Source organism: Ornithorhynchus anatinus, chromosome 11 (genome assembly GCF_004115215.2).
Source record: "Ornithorhynchus anatinus isolate Pmale09 chromosome 11, mOrnAna1.pri.v4, whole genome shotgun sequence".
NCBI lineage: Eukaryota > Metazoa > Chordata > Mammalia > Monotremata > Ornithorhynchidae > Ornithorhynchus > Ornithorhynchus anatinus.
The window spans coordinates 30,616,825-30,634,496 of NC_041738.1; the positions used below are offsets into that span (position 1 = coordinate 30,616,825).

Here is a 17,672-nt window from a genome sequence, read left to right on the forward strand (position 1 = left end):
CCCCCCCGCTTAGAACGGTCCCCATTCCTCCCAATATTCCGCTTTATTTCTAACCCCCGCTTAGAACCTTCCCCATTCCTCCAATGTTCCGCTTTATTTCTATCCCCCCACTTAGTAGGCTCCCCATTTCCCACCAATATTGCGTTTTTCCAAAACACCCCTGCTTAACGGTCCCCATTCCCCCCAATATTGCACTTTATTTTAAAACCCCCACTTGGCACGCTCCCCATTCCCCCAATATTCCGCTTTATTTCTAAACACCCACTTAGAACACTACCCTTTCCCCCCAATATTGCGATTTATTCATCACCCCCCGCTTAGAACACTCCCCATCCCCCACATTGTGCTTTATTTATAAACACCCGGTTAGAACGCTCCCTATCCACGCAGCATTGCGCTTTATTTCTAAACACCCGGTTAGAAGACTCCCCATTCCCCCAATAGTGCGCTTTATTTATCACCCCCGCTTAGAACGCTCCCAATTCCCCCAATATTGCACTTTTTCTAAACACCCGGTTAAAACGCTCCCATCCCCCCAATATTCCGCTTTATTTCTAAACCCACCCGCTTAGAATGCTCCCCATTACCCCCAATATTGCGATTTATTTCTAACCCCCTAGAATGCTCCACATTCCCCGGATATTGCGCTTTATTTTGAAACCACCCGCTTAGAATGTTCCCAATTACCCCCAATATTGCGCTTTATTTTGAACCCCGGGCTTAGAAGGCTCCCCATTCCCACCAATATTGCGCTTTGTTTATCGCCCCTGCTTAGAATGTTCCCCATTCCCCCCATATTGCACTTTATTTGTAACCCCCTGCTTAGAACCTTCTCCTCTCCCCCAGTATTCCGCTTTATTTTCAGAACCACCCGCTGAGAACGTTCCCCATTCCCCCCAATATTGCGCTTTATTTACCTCCCACTTAGAAGGCTCCCCATTCCCCCCTATATTCCGCTTTATTTCTAAACCCACCCGCTTAGAATGCTCCCCATTACCCCCAATATTGCGATTTATTTCTAACCCACCTTAGAACGCCCCACATTCCCCGAATATTGCACTTTATTTTGAAAACCCCCCTCTTAGCATGTTCCCCATTCCCGCCAATATTGCGCTTTATTTAATAATAATAATAATGTTGGTATTTGTTAAGCGCTTACTATGTGCCGAGCACTGTTCTAAGCGCTGGGGTAGACATAGGGGAATCAGGTTGTCCCACGTGGGGCTCACAGTCTTAATCCCCATTTTACAGATGAGGGAACTGAGGCACAGAGAAGTGAAGTGACTTGCCCACAGTCACACAGCTGACAAGTGTCAGAGGTGGGATTCGAACTCATGAGCCCTGACTCCAAAGCCCATGCTCTTTCCACTGAGCCACGCTTTATTTCTAAACCCCCCCGCTTAGAACCTTCCCCAGTCCTCTAATATTCCGCTTTATTTCTATCCCCCCTTAGAAGGCTCCCCATTCCCCGCCAATATTGCGTTGTTTCCAAAACACCCCTGCTTAACGGTCCCCACCCCCCATATTGCGCTTTATTTTGAAACCCCCGCTTGGCACGCTCCCCATTCCCCCCAATATTCCCCTTTATTTCGAAACCCCCGCTTAAAACGCTCCCCATTCCCGCCAATAATAATAATGTTGGTATTTGTTAAGCGCTTACTACGTGCCGAGCACTGTTCTAAGCGCTGGGGTAGACATAGGGGAATCAGGTTGTCCCACGTGGGGCTCCCAGTCTTCATCCCCATTTTACAGATGAGGGAACTGAGGCCCAGAGAAGTGAAGTGACTTGCCCACAGTCACACAGCCGACAAGTGTCAGAGATGGGATTCGAACTCATGAGCCCTGACTCCAAAGCCCGTGCTCTGTCCACTGAGCCACGCTATTAGACCGCTCCCCCCTCTAGACTGCGCACCCCAATATTGCGCTTTCTTTCTAAATGCCTCCCCCTTAACACCGCGCGCCCCAATATTTCGCTTTACCCCCGCTTAGACCGCTCCCCACCTTAACCGCACCCTGCATATACCTCTCAACCTCTAAATCGCGCCCTTCATTATACCGCTCCCTCTGTTAACCGCGCACCCCAATATACCGCTCCCTCTCTAAACCCCTCCCCGCTTACACCGCTCCCTCTCTAAACCCCTCCCCCGCTTGTACCGCTCCCTCTCTAAACCCCTCCCCCTCTTAGCCCGCTCCCTCTCTTAGACGCGCACCCCAATATACCGCTGCCTCTCTAAACCCCTCCCCCGCTTCTACCGCTCCCTCTCTAAACCGCTCCGTCTCTTCTACCGTTCCCTCCCCCCGTCCCATACCCTACCACTCTCCCCCGTACCGCTCACCCCCCTATACCGCTCCCTCTCTATAGCGCCCCGCCCCTATACCGCGCTCCTCCCTCCCATCCCGCTCCGCCCCTGAACCGCTCCCTCCTTTTACCGCTCCCCCCGCCCGAACCGCTCCCTCCCTTTGCCGCCCTCCTCCCCGCAACTCCCCCCCTCCCCCCCCCCCCTCCCTTCCCACTCCCCCCCGGCCCCGCTTGTCCCGCTCTGTCCGCTTCCCCGCGCCGGGCTCCCCCGCTGACCCAGAGTCAGAGACAGAGAGAGCCGGAGCCGGAGCCACATTGCAGTTCCCGGGCCCGGTCACGTGTGCGGCCCGCCTCCGCCTCCGCCTCCGCCTCCGGCTCCGCCTCCGGCTCCGGCTCCCGCAGCTCCGCGCTCCCTCCAAGCAGGCGGGGGAGGCGGGCCAGCCGGGGAGCCGATGAGCGCCCCGCCAGCGCTTAGGATGGAGGCGCCCCGGCTCCTCGGCCGCCGCAGCCCCCCGCCGCCCGGCCTGGGCCGGACGGTGCGGAGGATGCCGCTGGCGCCGGCCCCCTCTTCCGGGGCGCCCGCCCCGCCGCTCCGCTGAGCGCCCCGGCCTGCGGCGCCCCGGACGGACCGCCCGCTCCATCCCTCCCGGACCGCCCGCTCCATCCCTCCTCCCCAGGACCGCCCGCTCCATCCCCCCAGGACCGCCCGTTCCATCCGCCCCCGGCCGACCGTCCGCTCCATCCCCGCTCCAACCCCCCCCCCCCCCACCCCGGGCTGCTGCACAAAGACGCCGCCGGAGCCCCCGCCCCGGAGCCCCAGGAGCCGCAGACGGAGGAGCAGCCCTGGGAGGAGGGGCCGCCCCCCCACTCTCCCTGGCATGGAGCAGCCCCCCGGGCTCGGCCCCGCCGCCGTCCACCTCGCCGTCGCTTGCTTGGGTGAGTCCCCCGGGCCTCCAGCCTCGACCTCCGCCCCCTGGGACCCCCGGCGAGGGGCAGGGGTCGGCTCCCTAAACGGGTCCGGGACAGCAAACCCCAAGGGGGCCGGCTCCCCCGCCCCATCCCGTCCCTCTGTCACCTGCCCCCCGCGCCCTCCATCCTCCATCCTCCCACCCCCGCCGTTGGCTTTCCGCGGCCCCCGGGCACGGCGGACTTTCCGCCCCCAGACCCTCTTTCTCGGAAATTTCTCACCCACTCATGCTCTTTTTGCGTTTTCAATCAGTCAGGCGGCCGGTCCGCCTGGAAACCAGACCCCCCACCCCCAGACCACAGGGCGGAAGAACTTATTCATCCCCCTCCTTCGCCCCCTCCAAACTTTGCTCGGGCCCTGCCTTTTCGGTGCCACCTTGGGGGTCTGTCCTCACCCGGTCGCCCTGGAGATGAGCCGGGCCTGCTGAGGCCTCGGAAGGGCAGCTTCCCTCCTCCACCGGTGACCCCGGGGACTGAGCCACACCGCGGCCTCCTCTTCTTTTTTCCTCTCGGGAAAAACCCAAAATCACTTCAGGAGGGCCCGGCTCCTCTCACTCCCACCTCTAGTACCTCTAACTTGCACAACCCATAGCGTTTTTTTCTAAGAAACGCAGTTGCCCAGCATCGCATTTATGGTCATTCATTCAGTAGTATTTATTGAGCGCTTACTCTGTGCAGAACACTGTACCAAGCGCTTGGAATGTACAGTTCGGCAAGTCCCGAAGTGGGACTCGGTCGCAAGGCCCCTGGTGAGTCCCGGAAGGAGAATTTGGGGCTTTAAAATGGGCTCATTCCATAAAGGTGATGGGGAGGTGGGCTACGCACCCCAGCTGGTAGGAATGAAGTCGTAACTCTCCCCCGTCTACCTGCACTTTATGTACGTATCCTTATTCATTCAATAGTATTCATTCAATAGTATTTATTGAGCGCTTACTATGTGCAGAGCACTGGACTAAACGCTTGGAATGTACTTGAGTGCTTACTGTGTACGATTATGTGCACAGTATTCTTATGTACGATTCCCTCTCCTGTAATTTCTTTTAATGCCATTCATTGTCATATTTATTGAGTGCTTACTTGTGTGCAGAGCACTGTACTTGAGCGCTTGGAAAGTACAGTTCAGCAATAGAGACAATCCCCGCCCACACCGGCTTACAGTCTAAAGAGACTGGTGGTATTTGTTAAGCGCTTACTATGTGCCGAGCGCTGTTGGGGTAGATACGAGGTAATCAGGTTGTCCCACGTGGAACTCAGTCTTAATCCCCCTTTTACAGATGAGGTGACTGAGGCACCGGGAAGTTTAAGTGACTTGCCCAAAGTCATAAGGCTGATAAATGGTGGAGGCGGAATTAGAACCCACGACCTCTGACTCCAAAGCCCCTGCTCTTTCCACTAATACCACGTTGCTTCTCTATGTGGAGAGAGATCTCTACTGACTCTGTTATATGTTCCTGAGTAGCTAGTACAGTGTTCTGCAACACAGTAAAGCGGCTCAGTAGAGACTATTGATTGGTTTTTACACTAACAGTTTCTTAGTCATTCCTTGTCTCCCACAAGACCTTAAAATGTAAAAGCAGAGTTGAAAAGACTAAAACTGAGATTCTGTGACCCATTAACTCTTCAGAGTCTGCCTGCCACTTCCAAACCCAATCCTGTTTACACGACACTCCTCCCTGCAAATCCTCACTAACCCCTTTTTTTTGAGGATGTGACAAAAGATTGGCACCAGCACTTGTTTGAGCAACCCCCTTATATAGTATCTATAAAAATGTAGCCCTTAGGATCTATTCAGATGACCAGACTCCCTTCAAAACTTCTGTAGACAAAACCAGCAGATGTCCCTGATCTCAGATGTGCATTACCTTTTGGTAGCGGGTGGGGGGGAGTGGGGAGCTGGGGCGAGGGGTTGCAGGGGAAGAGGGTTTATCTTTTGGGGAATGTGGACTTCATTTGGCATGAGAGAAGAGAATCCCTTTAACCGTTAAAGTCCCATAAAATTCCAGTAAGTCAGTAGAATGCTGTTTTTGAAAATAATTGATTCCTAATGAAAATGGGTGTTCTGCATTGGACTTGATTTTAGTTTGAATGGGTCCCCTGAAGACAATACCCAAAGTTGTCAGATGCTGCTTTGCATGATTCCTCATAAATCTGAGAAGTTCTTGATCCATCAGATAAAATAAAATTAATACCTTAGGGTGTATCTGCCAGGCTGACCCATTTAAATCTGGCCTATTTCATGCAACAGGACTTTAAATAGGGCCTTCCTTTAAATGGACACTTCTAGTGCTTAACTGGTCTCATTACACAATACTCATTTTTTAAAACTCTTATGCCATAGGCAGTAAAGATGATGAAATGATGATCTCTCCGTACCTGGTGATGAAAGCTCAGGGCTGGTGATGGAGTATTTCTTTGGGTGGGTTGAATCTCCAGATCTGTGGGGGAGTACTTGTATCATTTTTGCTCCCTCTGACCCCTTCCTACATCTACTGTACATAGACAACTTTTAAATGCACATCTAGCCCTTCTTACCTGTATAGAAGTACCAGTGTTGTTGGGAGTCTGAACAAAAAAAGACATTCAAATGGCCAAAAAAAAGGTCTCTCAAAACCACCTGCAAGCAACTGTAAGTTATGAAGACTTAAAAAAAAAAAATTCTTCAAAGCCCAAGTCCAGGTTGCAGTACCATGTTGAACAGATCTGCCCTTTTATAATCTGTGGTCTTTGGGTGATATGTGTGCCTTCCCCACACTGGGGGCGGGAAATGGAGGACATACACATGACTTGCACAGAAAAGGGTAAGCAGTGGAGATGGTTTGGCCTGAGGTTTCTTGTCTCTGTCTATCAGACCCTGATGTTCTTTCAGGCCAGTGCCCTGCTGCTGAACACCAGTGTGAGGAAGGTTCTGAACCTGTTTGCTTTAACACAGTCTTCTGGGCTTTTCAATTCTCAGCTTCGTACGTTGAGGATTCTCGGCGTGACCGCAGTGAATGTGTTCTGACTTCCTCTGTGTGGAGTGGGGGGGTGGAGAAGAGGTGCTGGGCCTGGAAGTGGTTTATTTTAGACTTTCTGTTTGGCTCTCTAAGGAAGTTACCCTGTTAGTCCTACACAGTTCTCATTGTCTTTTGCCCTCCCTGTGCCCCGTGGAAGCTCCGGACAGATAGGCTGCCATAAATACCATTGCCTCTATTGGAGGTTTCTCTGAGAAACAGCTTTTTGAATGATGTCTTTGTAAGCTGTAGTTAATCATTTTCTCCCCTTTTTTTTTTATTCCTTTCTGCTTGTTTCTATCCACTTGTTCTTCCTCACATTTCATCTCTTTGGCAAGTCCTCCCCGATCGATAAGGAAGCCACTGAGACAGTGGCCCAATGCAGTCAGTGCCACACAAGATTTCTACTGTCACCAGGCTTCTTCTGGCCTTCCTTTCTCTTTCTACTGTATTTTCATGCCTAGGTTGACTGACTGACCCCAGACCAACCAGCCCCTGAATACAGAAATAAAGAGAAAGGGTGTAGATGTGTGTGTTTTGGGTGGGGGGCCGAGGGTGATTAGGGGGACGGAGGTGACCTGAAGAAATCTGGCAACTGGTCCTGAAAGTGCATACTGGGAGGGTTCCAGTCAGGAGACCAGAAGGAACTCCGTGGTCTGGAAGGGATCCCTCTATTCCATCAGAGAACCCAAAGTGGTTTCTAGAGGAAGTGGAGGAGAGCGGGCCTGATGCAAAGTGCCTGCCTCTCATGGGAGAGGACACGGATGCTCCGCTTACCCTGTTCGGTCTTACCCTGTTTGGTCTCTTCTTTCCTTCCACATCCCTTCCTACACTCTTTGTCATTAGTTAGATCTTTAAAATAAAGTATTTGAAAACAGTAGTAGCTGAACTTCAAAATTAAGCCTCCCTGGTCCGACTATTTTCCATGCCTCCTGTCCTCTATTGGTCCAGGCTGCTCTCATGCAGGCCTGGCCTGGCCTGATCCTGAAGTCTCAGGCTGCCCAGCTTGCTAGCAGAGCAGACTGACAGCTGCCAGTCTTCTCCCCAGCCTCATTTTGACTTCTGCGTCACTTCTTCCTCTGCCCGGCTGTGAGGGCAGATTTGGGCACAGGGAGCATTACAGCTAGGGCAGCGGTTCTGGGGTCCCTGGAGTGGGCTCTCGAAAGAGACCCTAGGGAGGGTCACAGGGAGGAGAGGAGGTACTGGCCTCCCAGGCAGGGATGGTGCTGAGCGCTGCCCCCAGGTTCCGGGAGTCTGTGAAGACTGTCCGTCTTGTCTGCACTGTTCGCTCGGCTGCCTGTCTACGTTTCAGCAGTCGAGAACGGAGCCACCAGTCCTAGCCCTTGGAGTTTCCACACATATCGAGCAAAAAGTTGTTTCCACATGAACCTGAAGAATAAAAAGCCCTCATCTCAAAATCAAAGCCAAATAGATTCTGAGGTTTAGCTTCAACCATTCAGGATCAGCTCATGGTGGCTGGTTAATACCAACTCCAGATTTTGAACCACGCCTCGCCTGTAGGCACGGTCGACTGTACAGACACTCAGTGGGTTTATCGAGGCAAACCCCTGCCTTGGATGCAGTTTTCCCTGCCTTGGATGCAATTTTCCCTCCCTCCTGAGGGAGAGACTGGGTGTCCCTGCTGTTCACAATCTCTGCTCCTCTCCCAGCCATGGCGTTTCACACCCCCACGTTGTGGTAGACTAGGTGATTACAGCTTCAGTGCCTCTGTGGTGGGGGTAGAGGGGAAGCATTTTCTAGAAAAGGACTGTGAAGGTGCCTGAAGGAAATTACTTCGGTATAAAGAGCTAGAGGAGCTGTTCTAAGCTGCTGGAGCCTGGGAGAAGAGCTGAGTAGAATCCTGACAGAAGCAGAGGCAGACAGCAGAGCAAGTGGATGGGGGTGATGGTGGGGGCGGCAGATCTGATTAACAGGAGGGAAAGGTAGGCAGACTTGGCTTAAGTGGCAGGCAGGAGCTAAGCCAAAAACAACCAGTCAGCCCTGCCCCCTTCCTCCATCATCCCTCCCCTCCCCATCCCCAGATGCTTACCAGCATATCAGAGTGAGCTAATGCCCTGCTGTCATCAGATAGTGAAGCACGGGCAGACCGGCCCCCATCCCACAGTGCTGTCAGACGGTTTCCTCTGACACCTGCCCAGCCCAAAGAAAGAACCCTGCTGCGGCCTCCGCTGAGCGGATGCTTTGAAGACTTAGAGATGGTTGCCTGACCAATTTCCTCCATATCCCTTCCCTGCCCGCCCCCAGCCTCTTCACTTCCACCCCTACTTTGATCAGGTTTCCTCTGGGCTGCTTCCTTGATAGCAGTGCAGAAACACAGCCCTCACCCACAGTTTTCACTACTTCTCTCCCGGACCCGGGGAGATGCCAGGTTGTAGGACTGCTTTTAAACATTTACATTTAAAAAAAAATCTATGTAACGGGGACATCTGGTTCTCACGGCTTGATTTCCTTGGCCGGCCGTGGGACCAAACAAAGTCTTGAGTTCGTCCACAGAGCCATACGCAAGGCTGTGCTGGAGCCGTGCTGGTGTCCCTGTCCCATTTGCTGGACAGGAGGGGCGGGTATTTCGGTCTCCAGTTTTACAGAACTGAATTAAGGGAGCAAGCCCGGGCCGCCCAGGATACTTTCTGGGCAATGACAAGAGAATGACCACATCAGTGACTTATCCAGAGCCACTCAGTTTTCTTTCTGCTCTTTTCCTTTCAGTCGTCCCCAGCCCGCCTGCAGTTGTGCTTCCAAAGTCAGCCGTTCACCAAAGCCTCCATGGCCGCAGAACTGCCTAATCTCTCCTCTTTTAGGGATTTTAATGTAGGTAGTGTAGTTCTTTGGTAGAAAGTGAGGAAAGGGAGCCTTGTTTTCCAAATCCAGTTCTCATCAAACCACTGTGGGCTTTCATTCAGTCACATTTATTGAGCGCTTACTGAGAAGTACTGTGAGAAGTACTGTGCTAAGCGCTTGGGAGAGTACAATTCAACAATAAACAGATGCATTACCTGCCCACAGTGAAGTTAATAATAATGGTATTTGTTAAGCAATTACTGTGTGCCTAGCACTGTTCTAAGCACTGGGGTAGATATAGGGTAATCAGGTTGTCCTATGTAGGGCTCACAGTTTTAAACCCCATTTTACGGATGAGGTAATTGAGGCACCGAGAAGTTGAGGTCACACAGCAGACAAGTGGTGGGGCTGGGATTAGAACCCACGTCCTCTGACTCCCAAGCCCAGACTCTTTCCACTAAGCCACACTGCAGAGCTTACAGTTTACAGTCTAGGCATGGTAGTAAGCATTATGTGGGAATACTGAGCAAGGAGAGACCCTGGTCCCGGTCCTTGAGTAATTTCAGTTCAAGGGAGAAGCTTTCATTGAGTATTAATGGCAAGCCCTTGTTTATCAAACCGTTTGTAGGGCACTTAGGATAACAGGAAAAGTTGGGAGACTCCCCCTCTCCCCGCCCCCCCCCCCCCAATTTACGGAAAGCTTATGGATGCATCTGTTTATGATTAAGTGTGTGGCTGGCTCTGGCAGCTCAATCCCCAGATGGCTTTCACTAGGGTGGTACAGTCCATTTGCGCCTTGTTCAGCAAGGGAAAGCGGCTCGGGCTTCAACTGTGTTTTACCAAGTGTACCTGGCACGTGGCACCGAATGGGTGCTTAAAAAGTACCATTACTACTGCTGTTGATGCTGGATATTTGATTCTTCCCCAGGGATGGCTGCAACCTCTGTGTTCTGAGTGACCTCGTTTGGTGGTGCTCCCAAATCCTGCTTGTCCCTGAATTCTCAGATTATCCCATTTCAAAGGGGTCCATTAAGAAATGGCTTCTGAAAAGGGAGAACCACACCTGTGGAAATGAGAACTTTTTAGGCCGAGATGGAGAATTACTATTTTTTAGGTATTCAAGAGCTTACTATGTGTCAAACACTGTTCTAAGGGCTGGGGTAAACGGAAGTTAATCAGATTGGACACACTCCTTGTCTCACATGGGCCTACTTAGATGGGAGAACAGGAGCAGCATTCATTTCCTTCATTTCCTTCCTTCCCCCTTTCTTTTTAGATGCTGTTTAATTAGAAAACAGGTTTTGGGAACCCCGAGTTTGCCATTACTTGGAATTGATTCATGTTTGAGAAATTATTTTTCAATGAAGCTTTCCTTCCAAGAAGATAGTTTGTTTTTTTCTTCCAACTCCATAACTCATTCCAAGCAGTCAAAGGGACCAGTTTTGGTCCTGGACAGACACTGTTTACTCCAATTAAGACTCCTGCCCTGCATCCCTTTTAAAAAAGAATACTCCTGTAGAAGCCCAAACCATTTAAAAATAGACCATTTGATAATGCTTCTCTTCCTGGCATGGATGGCAGATCTTTGACTTAGGAGTTGTTTTCATCTTGTGGAATGGGCGGGAGTGACACTCCATCAGATGATTTCGCCGAGTTAAGCAAAGTTCCTATGGGGAGGGCATAGTGCTTCTTTATTAGTTGTGCTCATTATCTTACCATTCCTACCTCAGCAGTAGGGAAGTTACCACCTACTAGGACAAATGGAATGTATAATGTCTAATATTTTTTGTGTCTTACGCAGTGAATCTCTTCCTCACTGGGAAACTCGGGAGTGCAGTGCCCTCCTTAGGTAAGTCCCGTTTATCTTGTTTATCCTTTGGGGATTTGGGGAAGGGCCCTGCCTTTTTTTACTCCATTATTTCTGTTGTGTCCTCATTAGAAAAACCTCTCTGAGCCTATGCAAAATAAAACACCAAGTTGATGATTTGAGAAGCCGCAGTTTTGGCCCTGGCTATGTTTTGACGTGAGAACCTGCAGACTTTTCTTGTTTTTAGTGGTAAATCGGGCTTCAGTTGGGTAGCTATATGGCTTAGGGGCGAGATTTAGCCAGTTTGAGAAAGTCCAAGGTTCAGCCAAGCCCACTCTCCTGTGAATAATAATTGTGATACTATTATTATTATGGTATTTAAGTGCTTACTATGTACCAAGCACTATGCTAAGTGCTGGGGTAGATACAGGGTAATCAGTTTGTCCCACGTGGGGCTCACAGTCTTAATCCCCATTTTACAGAAGAGGTAACTGAGACACAGAGAAGTTAAGTGACTTGCCCAAAGTCACACAGCTGATAAGTGGTGGAGCCGGAATTAGAACCCATGACCTCTGACTCCCAAGCCTGTGCTCTTTCCACTAAGGCACGCGGCTTCTCTGTGCCAAACACTGTACTAAAGTGCTGGGGGAGACAAAAATAATTCAAGTTTCCACAGGGCGGCCCCAGAGTAGGTGTTGGTTTGGAAATTATGTTCTACCAATTTTGCAGGGCAGGTGAGTGTCTTCCAAATGGACAGCTTTGTAAAATGAGTCCCACAGGGGTCCTCCCTGCTTGGCCTCTGAAAAGCCGGTCAGGTTTGTTCATTCCCAGGAATGTGAGGGGAAAGGAAAAGGAGCCTTGAGGAAGGGGAAGGGACAGTTTTTGCAGGAGAAGAAACCCATACAATGTCGAGGTACAGACTTGGAGTATAGGGGTGCAAAAGGGGCAGGCATTTTAGGGGGATGAGGACAGCCTTTGAAGAGGTATTAGGGCAGAAAAACACCATCTGGGGACTTTTCAGCCCTGAATGGAGACTTGGAGGTTTTGTCTAGGGTGAGCAAGCTTGGCAGTCCAGCTCAAAAATCATGCCCAGCCCCCCTGAGGAGTGCATCCTTAGGGTAGGGTAAGTGGTCCTCCAAAGCCTCCTCCACATCTCACTCCCCTACCCTGGGCCACAACCAAGACTGCTGCTGAAGACTGGGAGAACCCAGATGGCTAAGCCAATCGACCCACTTCTCTGAAAGCAAAACTTAGCCCTAGAAATCTTGCCCTCTCCCACCCCCTCTTGATTGCTTTTTCTTTTCCTTTATCTCTGTATGGAGGAAAAGGCTGGGTTTCTGAAGTCAGCTCTCTTGAGTAGGTAGAGAAGGCCATCTATGTACTTTTCAGATAGGAGAATCAGCTTTCAAGCTGAGGGCTGTTGTAAGCCAAAGGTTTGGTGGGGGGATAAAGGTGGGGTCATTGTATTAGCGTTGTATTGTACTTGCCCAAATGCTCAATTCAGTGCCCTGCACGTGGTAAATGCTCATAAATACCATTGATTGATTGGGAGATACCTTTGCCACTGGGGATCTTCTCTAGCCTGGGAGGCAAAAGGTGAATTGAAATTAGAAGCTGGGAATGCTTCTTCCCCTTTATTCACACTGAAAGGCTGGTTGCAAGGGAAGAAAACCTGACTCAGATGGCTTGAGTGAGAACAGGTTTCAGTGCACAGTTCTCCTTTTTCTACTTGTCTAGGTTTTTTTGTGGAAACTTGTAAGAGGGGCAGGAGTCTGATGAGTGGACTATTTCCACTTACTTTGAGGGATTAAGGGATGTCCCTAATAATAATTGTTGTATTTAAGAGCTTTTTATATGCCAAGCACTGAACTAAGGGCAGGGGTAGCTACAAGGTAATCAAGTCAAGGCACAGTTCAGCCTGATGTGGGGCTTGCAGTCTGGGGGTGGTTGAGTAGGGAGAACAGATATTGAGTCCCCATTTTACAGATGAGGAAGTAACTTGCCCAAAGTCACCCCCCGGGAGGCAAGTGGTGGAACTGGGATTAGAACCCAGGACCTGATTCCCAGGCCTGAGCCCTTTCCGCTAGACCACCCTGCTTCTCTCTGCTTCTCTTCCTGAGAGATTTGTGTTAGAAACCTGGTGGTGGGTCTAGAGGGACCTTTAGTCATTTATAGATTTTCTGTTGTGCCTCAGGAAATCCATGAGCCCCCTTCTTGCATTCTGGGACTAAAGAATTGTAGGGTTGGAAGGATAGTTCCTTCAGACTGCACCCTTATCTTCAACCCCAATTGTGTTTAACTCCCTTCTCCTCCCCTATCCAATAGTTCTTTTCTTTTATCCTGAAGACTTCCAGAGAAGAGGACTTTACCCAATTCTGTGGAAATTAATCCTAGGGGGCTTCTAATGAGACTGATTAACCCTAATCAGGTCTATTGAACTTTAACCCCATTCTCTCTAGTCCTTCAAGGAAGAATAACCCCCACTACCCATAAAGGTTCTCTTCATTAGAGGAAAAGTGAAATAGTTTCAATCCTCAAACTGTAACTCATTTTTGAACCCTGCCCAGGCCAGCCAACTCCAGCCCAAGAGAAGCTATGGGTTATAGCATTTAGGCCTCTCCACGTCTTAGCCTGACTGGAAGGGAAGCCTGAACTAGACAGGTAGGGGCCCAGGGATCCCTTCCACAAGCATTGTTCTGCTTGTGTGCTTACCTCCTAGGACCCTGGGACTAATCCAAGAAACTCAGTAGGCATGTGCAAAAACTCTCCTCTGCCCTGGCAACCTCCCCACGGTTTGGAGCTCCTTGGGTCTGAAACCCAGGGAGGGAAGCAGAAACATTGGGAAAAAAATCAGCCTTAGGTTAGCTTGACCTGACTCTGAAGGCTCAAGACCCTTAGGCTGGGCCTGTCTGGACACGCACTACCGCAAACAGGCCATTTTCTGGCCCCTTAATCTTTGCCTGGATCTTTTCTGGACTACCTCCAGGGACTGTCCATCTCACTTCAGCTGAGAAGTCTCAAACTGGACAAAGTTCTCCTGGGCATCCCTGTCCAGTGCTGAATGCAATAGGAGGATAACTGACACTTCTACATGCCCTGCTATCTGTCTGTATGTCTGTCTATCCATCTGTCTTATCTCTTCATCTGTTTTATGATCCAGTCATCCATCCCACAATGGGATTATATCTTTCAGAGGAGTAATTCCACAGCTTTTTGTACAGCAAGTCAAACTTTTCCTTGGAGCATTTTTTTAGACTATTCTTAAAACTTTTTTTGGATCTTCAATAGTTTCCCCTCCATCAATATTCCATCTGACAACCTAATGGCTTTTGCAGGATCCTCAGTCTCCATTGACTGTCGTGGCTGAGGTCATAGCTCACTCACTGCAGTGATATTATTCATGCTTTTCCTGGACCTGCAGCCCTGCTCCAGGAAGTGTTGAGCATATCTGAGATTGAGGTCCTGGGAGAGGAGCCAGGGCTCAGGCTGAGTTTATTAATGTATCAGTGTAAATGGTGACGTGGTGAATTTAGAAACTCTGCAATTGTACTCCATTAACGTTTCTTCTGTCAGAAACAGGGGACCAGAACAGGTGTTTGATAGCTTTGAATCTATCTTCACTTGCTCTTGGGTTCTCCTCTCTTCTTAAATGGTGTCCTTGGGATCAGGGGACAAATTCTTGTAGGGGTTTTGACTGATTATTGCATTTATCACAAGAGTTTGTGTCAGAAGGAGTATGGGGGTTCCTAACCCTGCCTGGCAAACTCCCTGAGTAGTGCTGTGGGGGAGGTCCTTTTCATCAGAGAGCTAAATCCAGATGAAAGGGAAACCACTACCCTACTACTTTGGGCAAATAAGGCATTATGGGTGTTTTACCCTTCCCTGACCTTAGAAAGTACTTATTACTGAGTTTTACTGTCTTTGCAGGCCAGAAAACAGTAGAATAATTACCAGCTGTCACTCTCTCTTACACTGGGCAAAAGCATTGACTTGTTTGTTTCTTTCTGGTTAAGCTGAAATGGTAATCTTCCCTTCAAGGGCTAGCATGAGAAGCAGCCTGGCCTAGTGAAAAGAGCCCAGGCCTGGGTTTTAATTCTGGCTCTGCCACTTACCTCCTTGGCAAGTCATTTACCTCCTTGGCAAGTGACTTAACCTCTCTGTGCATCAGTTACCTAATGTGTAAAATGGGGATTAAGACTCTGAGTAACTGCTTAACAAATACCATTTAAAAAAAAAGTGCTTGGGAGAGAGTTCAATATAGCAGAGTTGGTAGACCCGTTCCCTTCCCATAAGGAGCCTACAGACTAGAGGAGGAGACAGACATTAAAATCAATAAATAAACTGTGGATATTAAAAGAAGTGCTGTGGGACTGAGGGTGGGCTGAATAAAGGGTGCAAATCCAAGAGCAAGGGTGAGGGAGCAGAGGAAATGCATGTTTATTTGGGGAAGACCTCTTGGAGGAGATGTGACTTTAATAAGTCTTTGGAGACGGGGAGTGTGATGGTCTGTTGGATAGAAGGGGGAGGGAGTTCAAGGCCAGAGGCAGGATGTGGGCAAGGGGTCAGTGGTCAGACAGACGAGATCAAGGTACAGTGAGTAGGTTGACATTAGAGGAGTAAAATGAGGGCGAGTCCCATTTGGGACAAGGACTGTGTCTGAGCTGATTATTTTGCATCTAGCCCAGTGTTCAGTATGGTACTTGCCTCATAGCAAGCACTTAATAAATACCACAGTTGTTATTATGACTGGTGCTAAATGATTGCATTTACCTCTGCATTTTCAGTCGGCACTCTCTTTGCAATTAAATATCCCCCTTCTTCCTTCTTTTCTCTCTCTCACTCTTCCTCCTCTTCCCCCACCCCTCCATTTCTCCAATTTGCATTGCCTTCCCCTTCCCCTGCCTGTCTCCCCTTACGTTCCAGAACCTGGAGCTTTCTGGGTGATCACTGCCCCTAAATCCAGCCCTGCATTCTCTTCCCACTTTCAGCCAGGCCAAGACATCACAGTTTAACACTTAAAAAAAAAAGTCAGCCCCCCCCCCATATAATTTAAGTTCTTGACATGATTAAAAAGAAAGCATCAGTTCTCTTTTGTGTTCCTGGCTTTCAGGATTTTGAGAAGCAACGTGGTCTAGTGGATAGACCAAAGGCCTGGGAGTCAGAAGGATCTGAGTTCCAATTCCTGCTCCACCACTTGTCTGCTGTGTGGCCTTGGGAAAGTCAGTTAACTTCTCTGTGCCTCAGTTCCCTCATCACTAAAATGAGGATTAGGACTGTAAGCCCTATATAGGACATGGGCTGTGTCCAACCTGATTATTTTGTATCTACACCAGCACTTAGTACAATGTCTGACACATAGTAAGCATTTAGCAAATACCTCTAAAAAAAGGATGTGAATAGTATAAAATTGCTGAGGTCTTTCTTGACCCTATTTACTTATTTTTTGAGCCATGCCTTGTGAGAGAACACAAGCCCAGTTTAATACTCTAGGGTGTCTGAAGTACATTGCTCCAAACTGCTGTTTAGCAGTAGGTGAGAGAGGGTAAGGAAAGGATGATGGGAGGAGGGGTGATGTTGTTATTAGAGAGATGCTGCGATAATTAGCTCTGAAAGAAGAGATCCAGAAAAATAAATGGGGCACTATCTAGTTTTGAAGTGTAGATAGTACACATTACTGCCTACAATTGCAGAATTGTCAAGTGTAATTTCTCTTTTGGGATGGCCTCAGGGTTTTTTAAATCTGGGGTTTATTTTTCCTATGGTATACCTTCACCTTCTCTTAATTATGAGCTCCCTGTGGACCCATGGCCTTGTATCGCTACCCCATGTTTATGCAGTGCTAAACACTTATTAAATATGATTACTATTAAGGCTACTACTTCATCTCCCCTTTCTGAGAATTCCGCCACTGGCCCCCCCCCCCCCCCCCCCCCCCCCCCCCGCCATCCTCTCCCAACAAGGCCAATCAGGGTGCATTCTGTCATTCTGTAGATGGGGAAGTTGAGGTCTAGACAGGGAAAATGATGTAATGAGTCATGGCAAAGCTGAGAACAGAGCAGAACTTCCAAGTGTTCATCACATGCTTGTCCAGACATACTCCTTTTAGAGCAGAAATGTCCCTCAAATCTCCAAGCACGACACTTAAACTGGTATTTTTGATGTCAAAAGTTGGCAAATACATTTAAAAAAAGTAATGTTTGGTCAGCCAAGTCTCACAGTTTCGGCAATTTATTTATGCTCCTGATCTCGAGGTCCCAGGAGAGGGGCTCCGAGAGAGGAGGTAGTTGAGTACACCAGAATGTTAGTGAGACCACAAGGAACACTGCCAGTTGTACCAAGTCCCGGATCGTCACGGATCGGGAAATGCCCTAGACACCCAACATCCCGTAACATGAGTGGTCTCTGCATAGTGGGCAAACGTATCTCATTGCCCTGTGTCTGTCCCCGGAGCTCCCCTTCTAGACTGTAAGCTTGTTGTGGGAAGGGAATGTGTCTGTTGTGTTGTATTGCACTCTCCTGAGCACTTAGTACAGTGCTCTGCACACAGTAAGCGCTCAATAAATGTGATTGACTGACTGGCTGACTAATCTGACTCTGGGGTTTAACTCCCAGAACCTCTGATTCACCTCTGTTGTGGTTGGTGTAATGGCCCACTTCCCTCTTTTATGAGTCTGACCCCAATTCCTACTCATTTAAAATTTCAGCCTAGGATCAGGAATGGGTTCGGGTAACGGGGTCTTAAGTTGCAATCCCCTGCAGTGGAGGCTCGTGGAAATATACAAGGTGACTCAGAAATGAAGGACCATTCTTA

General features: G+C 49.4%; 1 protein-coding gene across 1 annotated transcript in view; it reads left to right on the forward strand.

The window, feature by feature from the left end:
• Positions 1–3,093: 3,093 nt before the first annotated feature.
• The window catches only part of LRP3 (LDL receptor related protein 3), a 36,585-nt gene continuing 22,006 nt past the window's right edge, over positions 3,094–17,672 (forward strand). The window contains exons 1-2 of the mRNA XM_029075513.2: positions 3,094–3,235; positions 10,856–10,903. Of these exons, the coding sequence (XP_028931346.1) occupies positions 3,178–3,235; positions 10,856–10,903 (106 nt within the window). The 5' untranslated portion in view covers positions 3,094–3,177. The remainder of the gene's footprint in view (positions 3,236–10,855; positions 10,904–17,672) is intronic.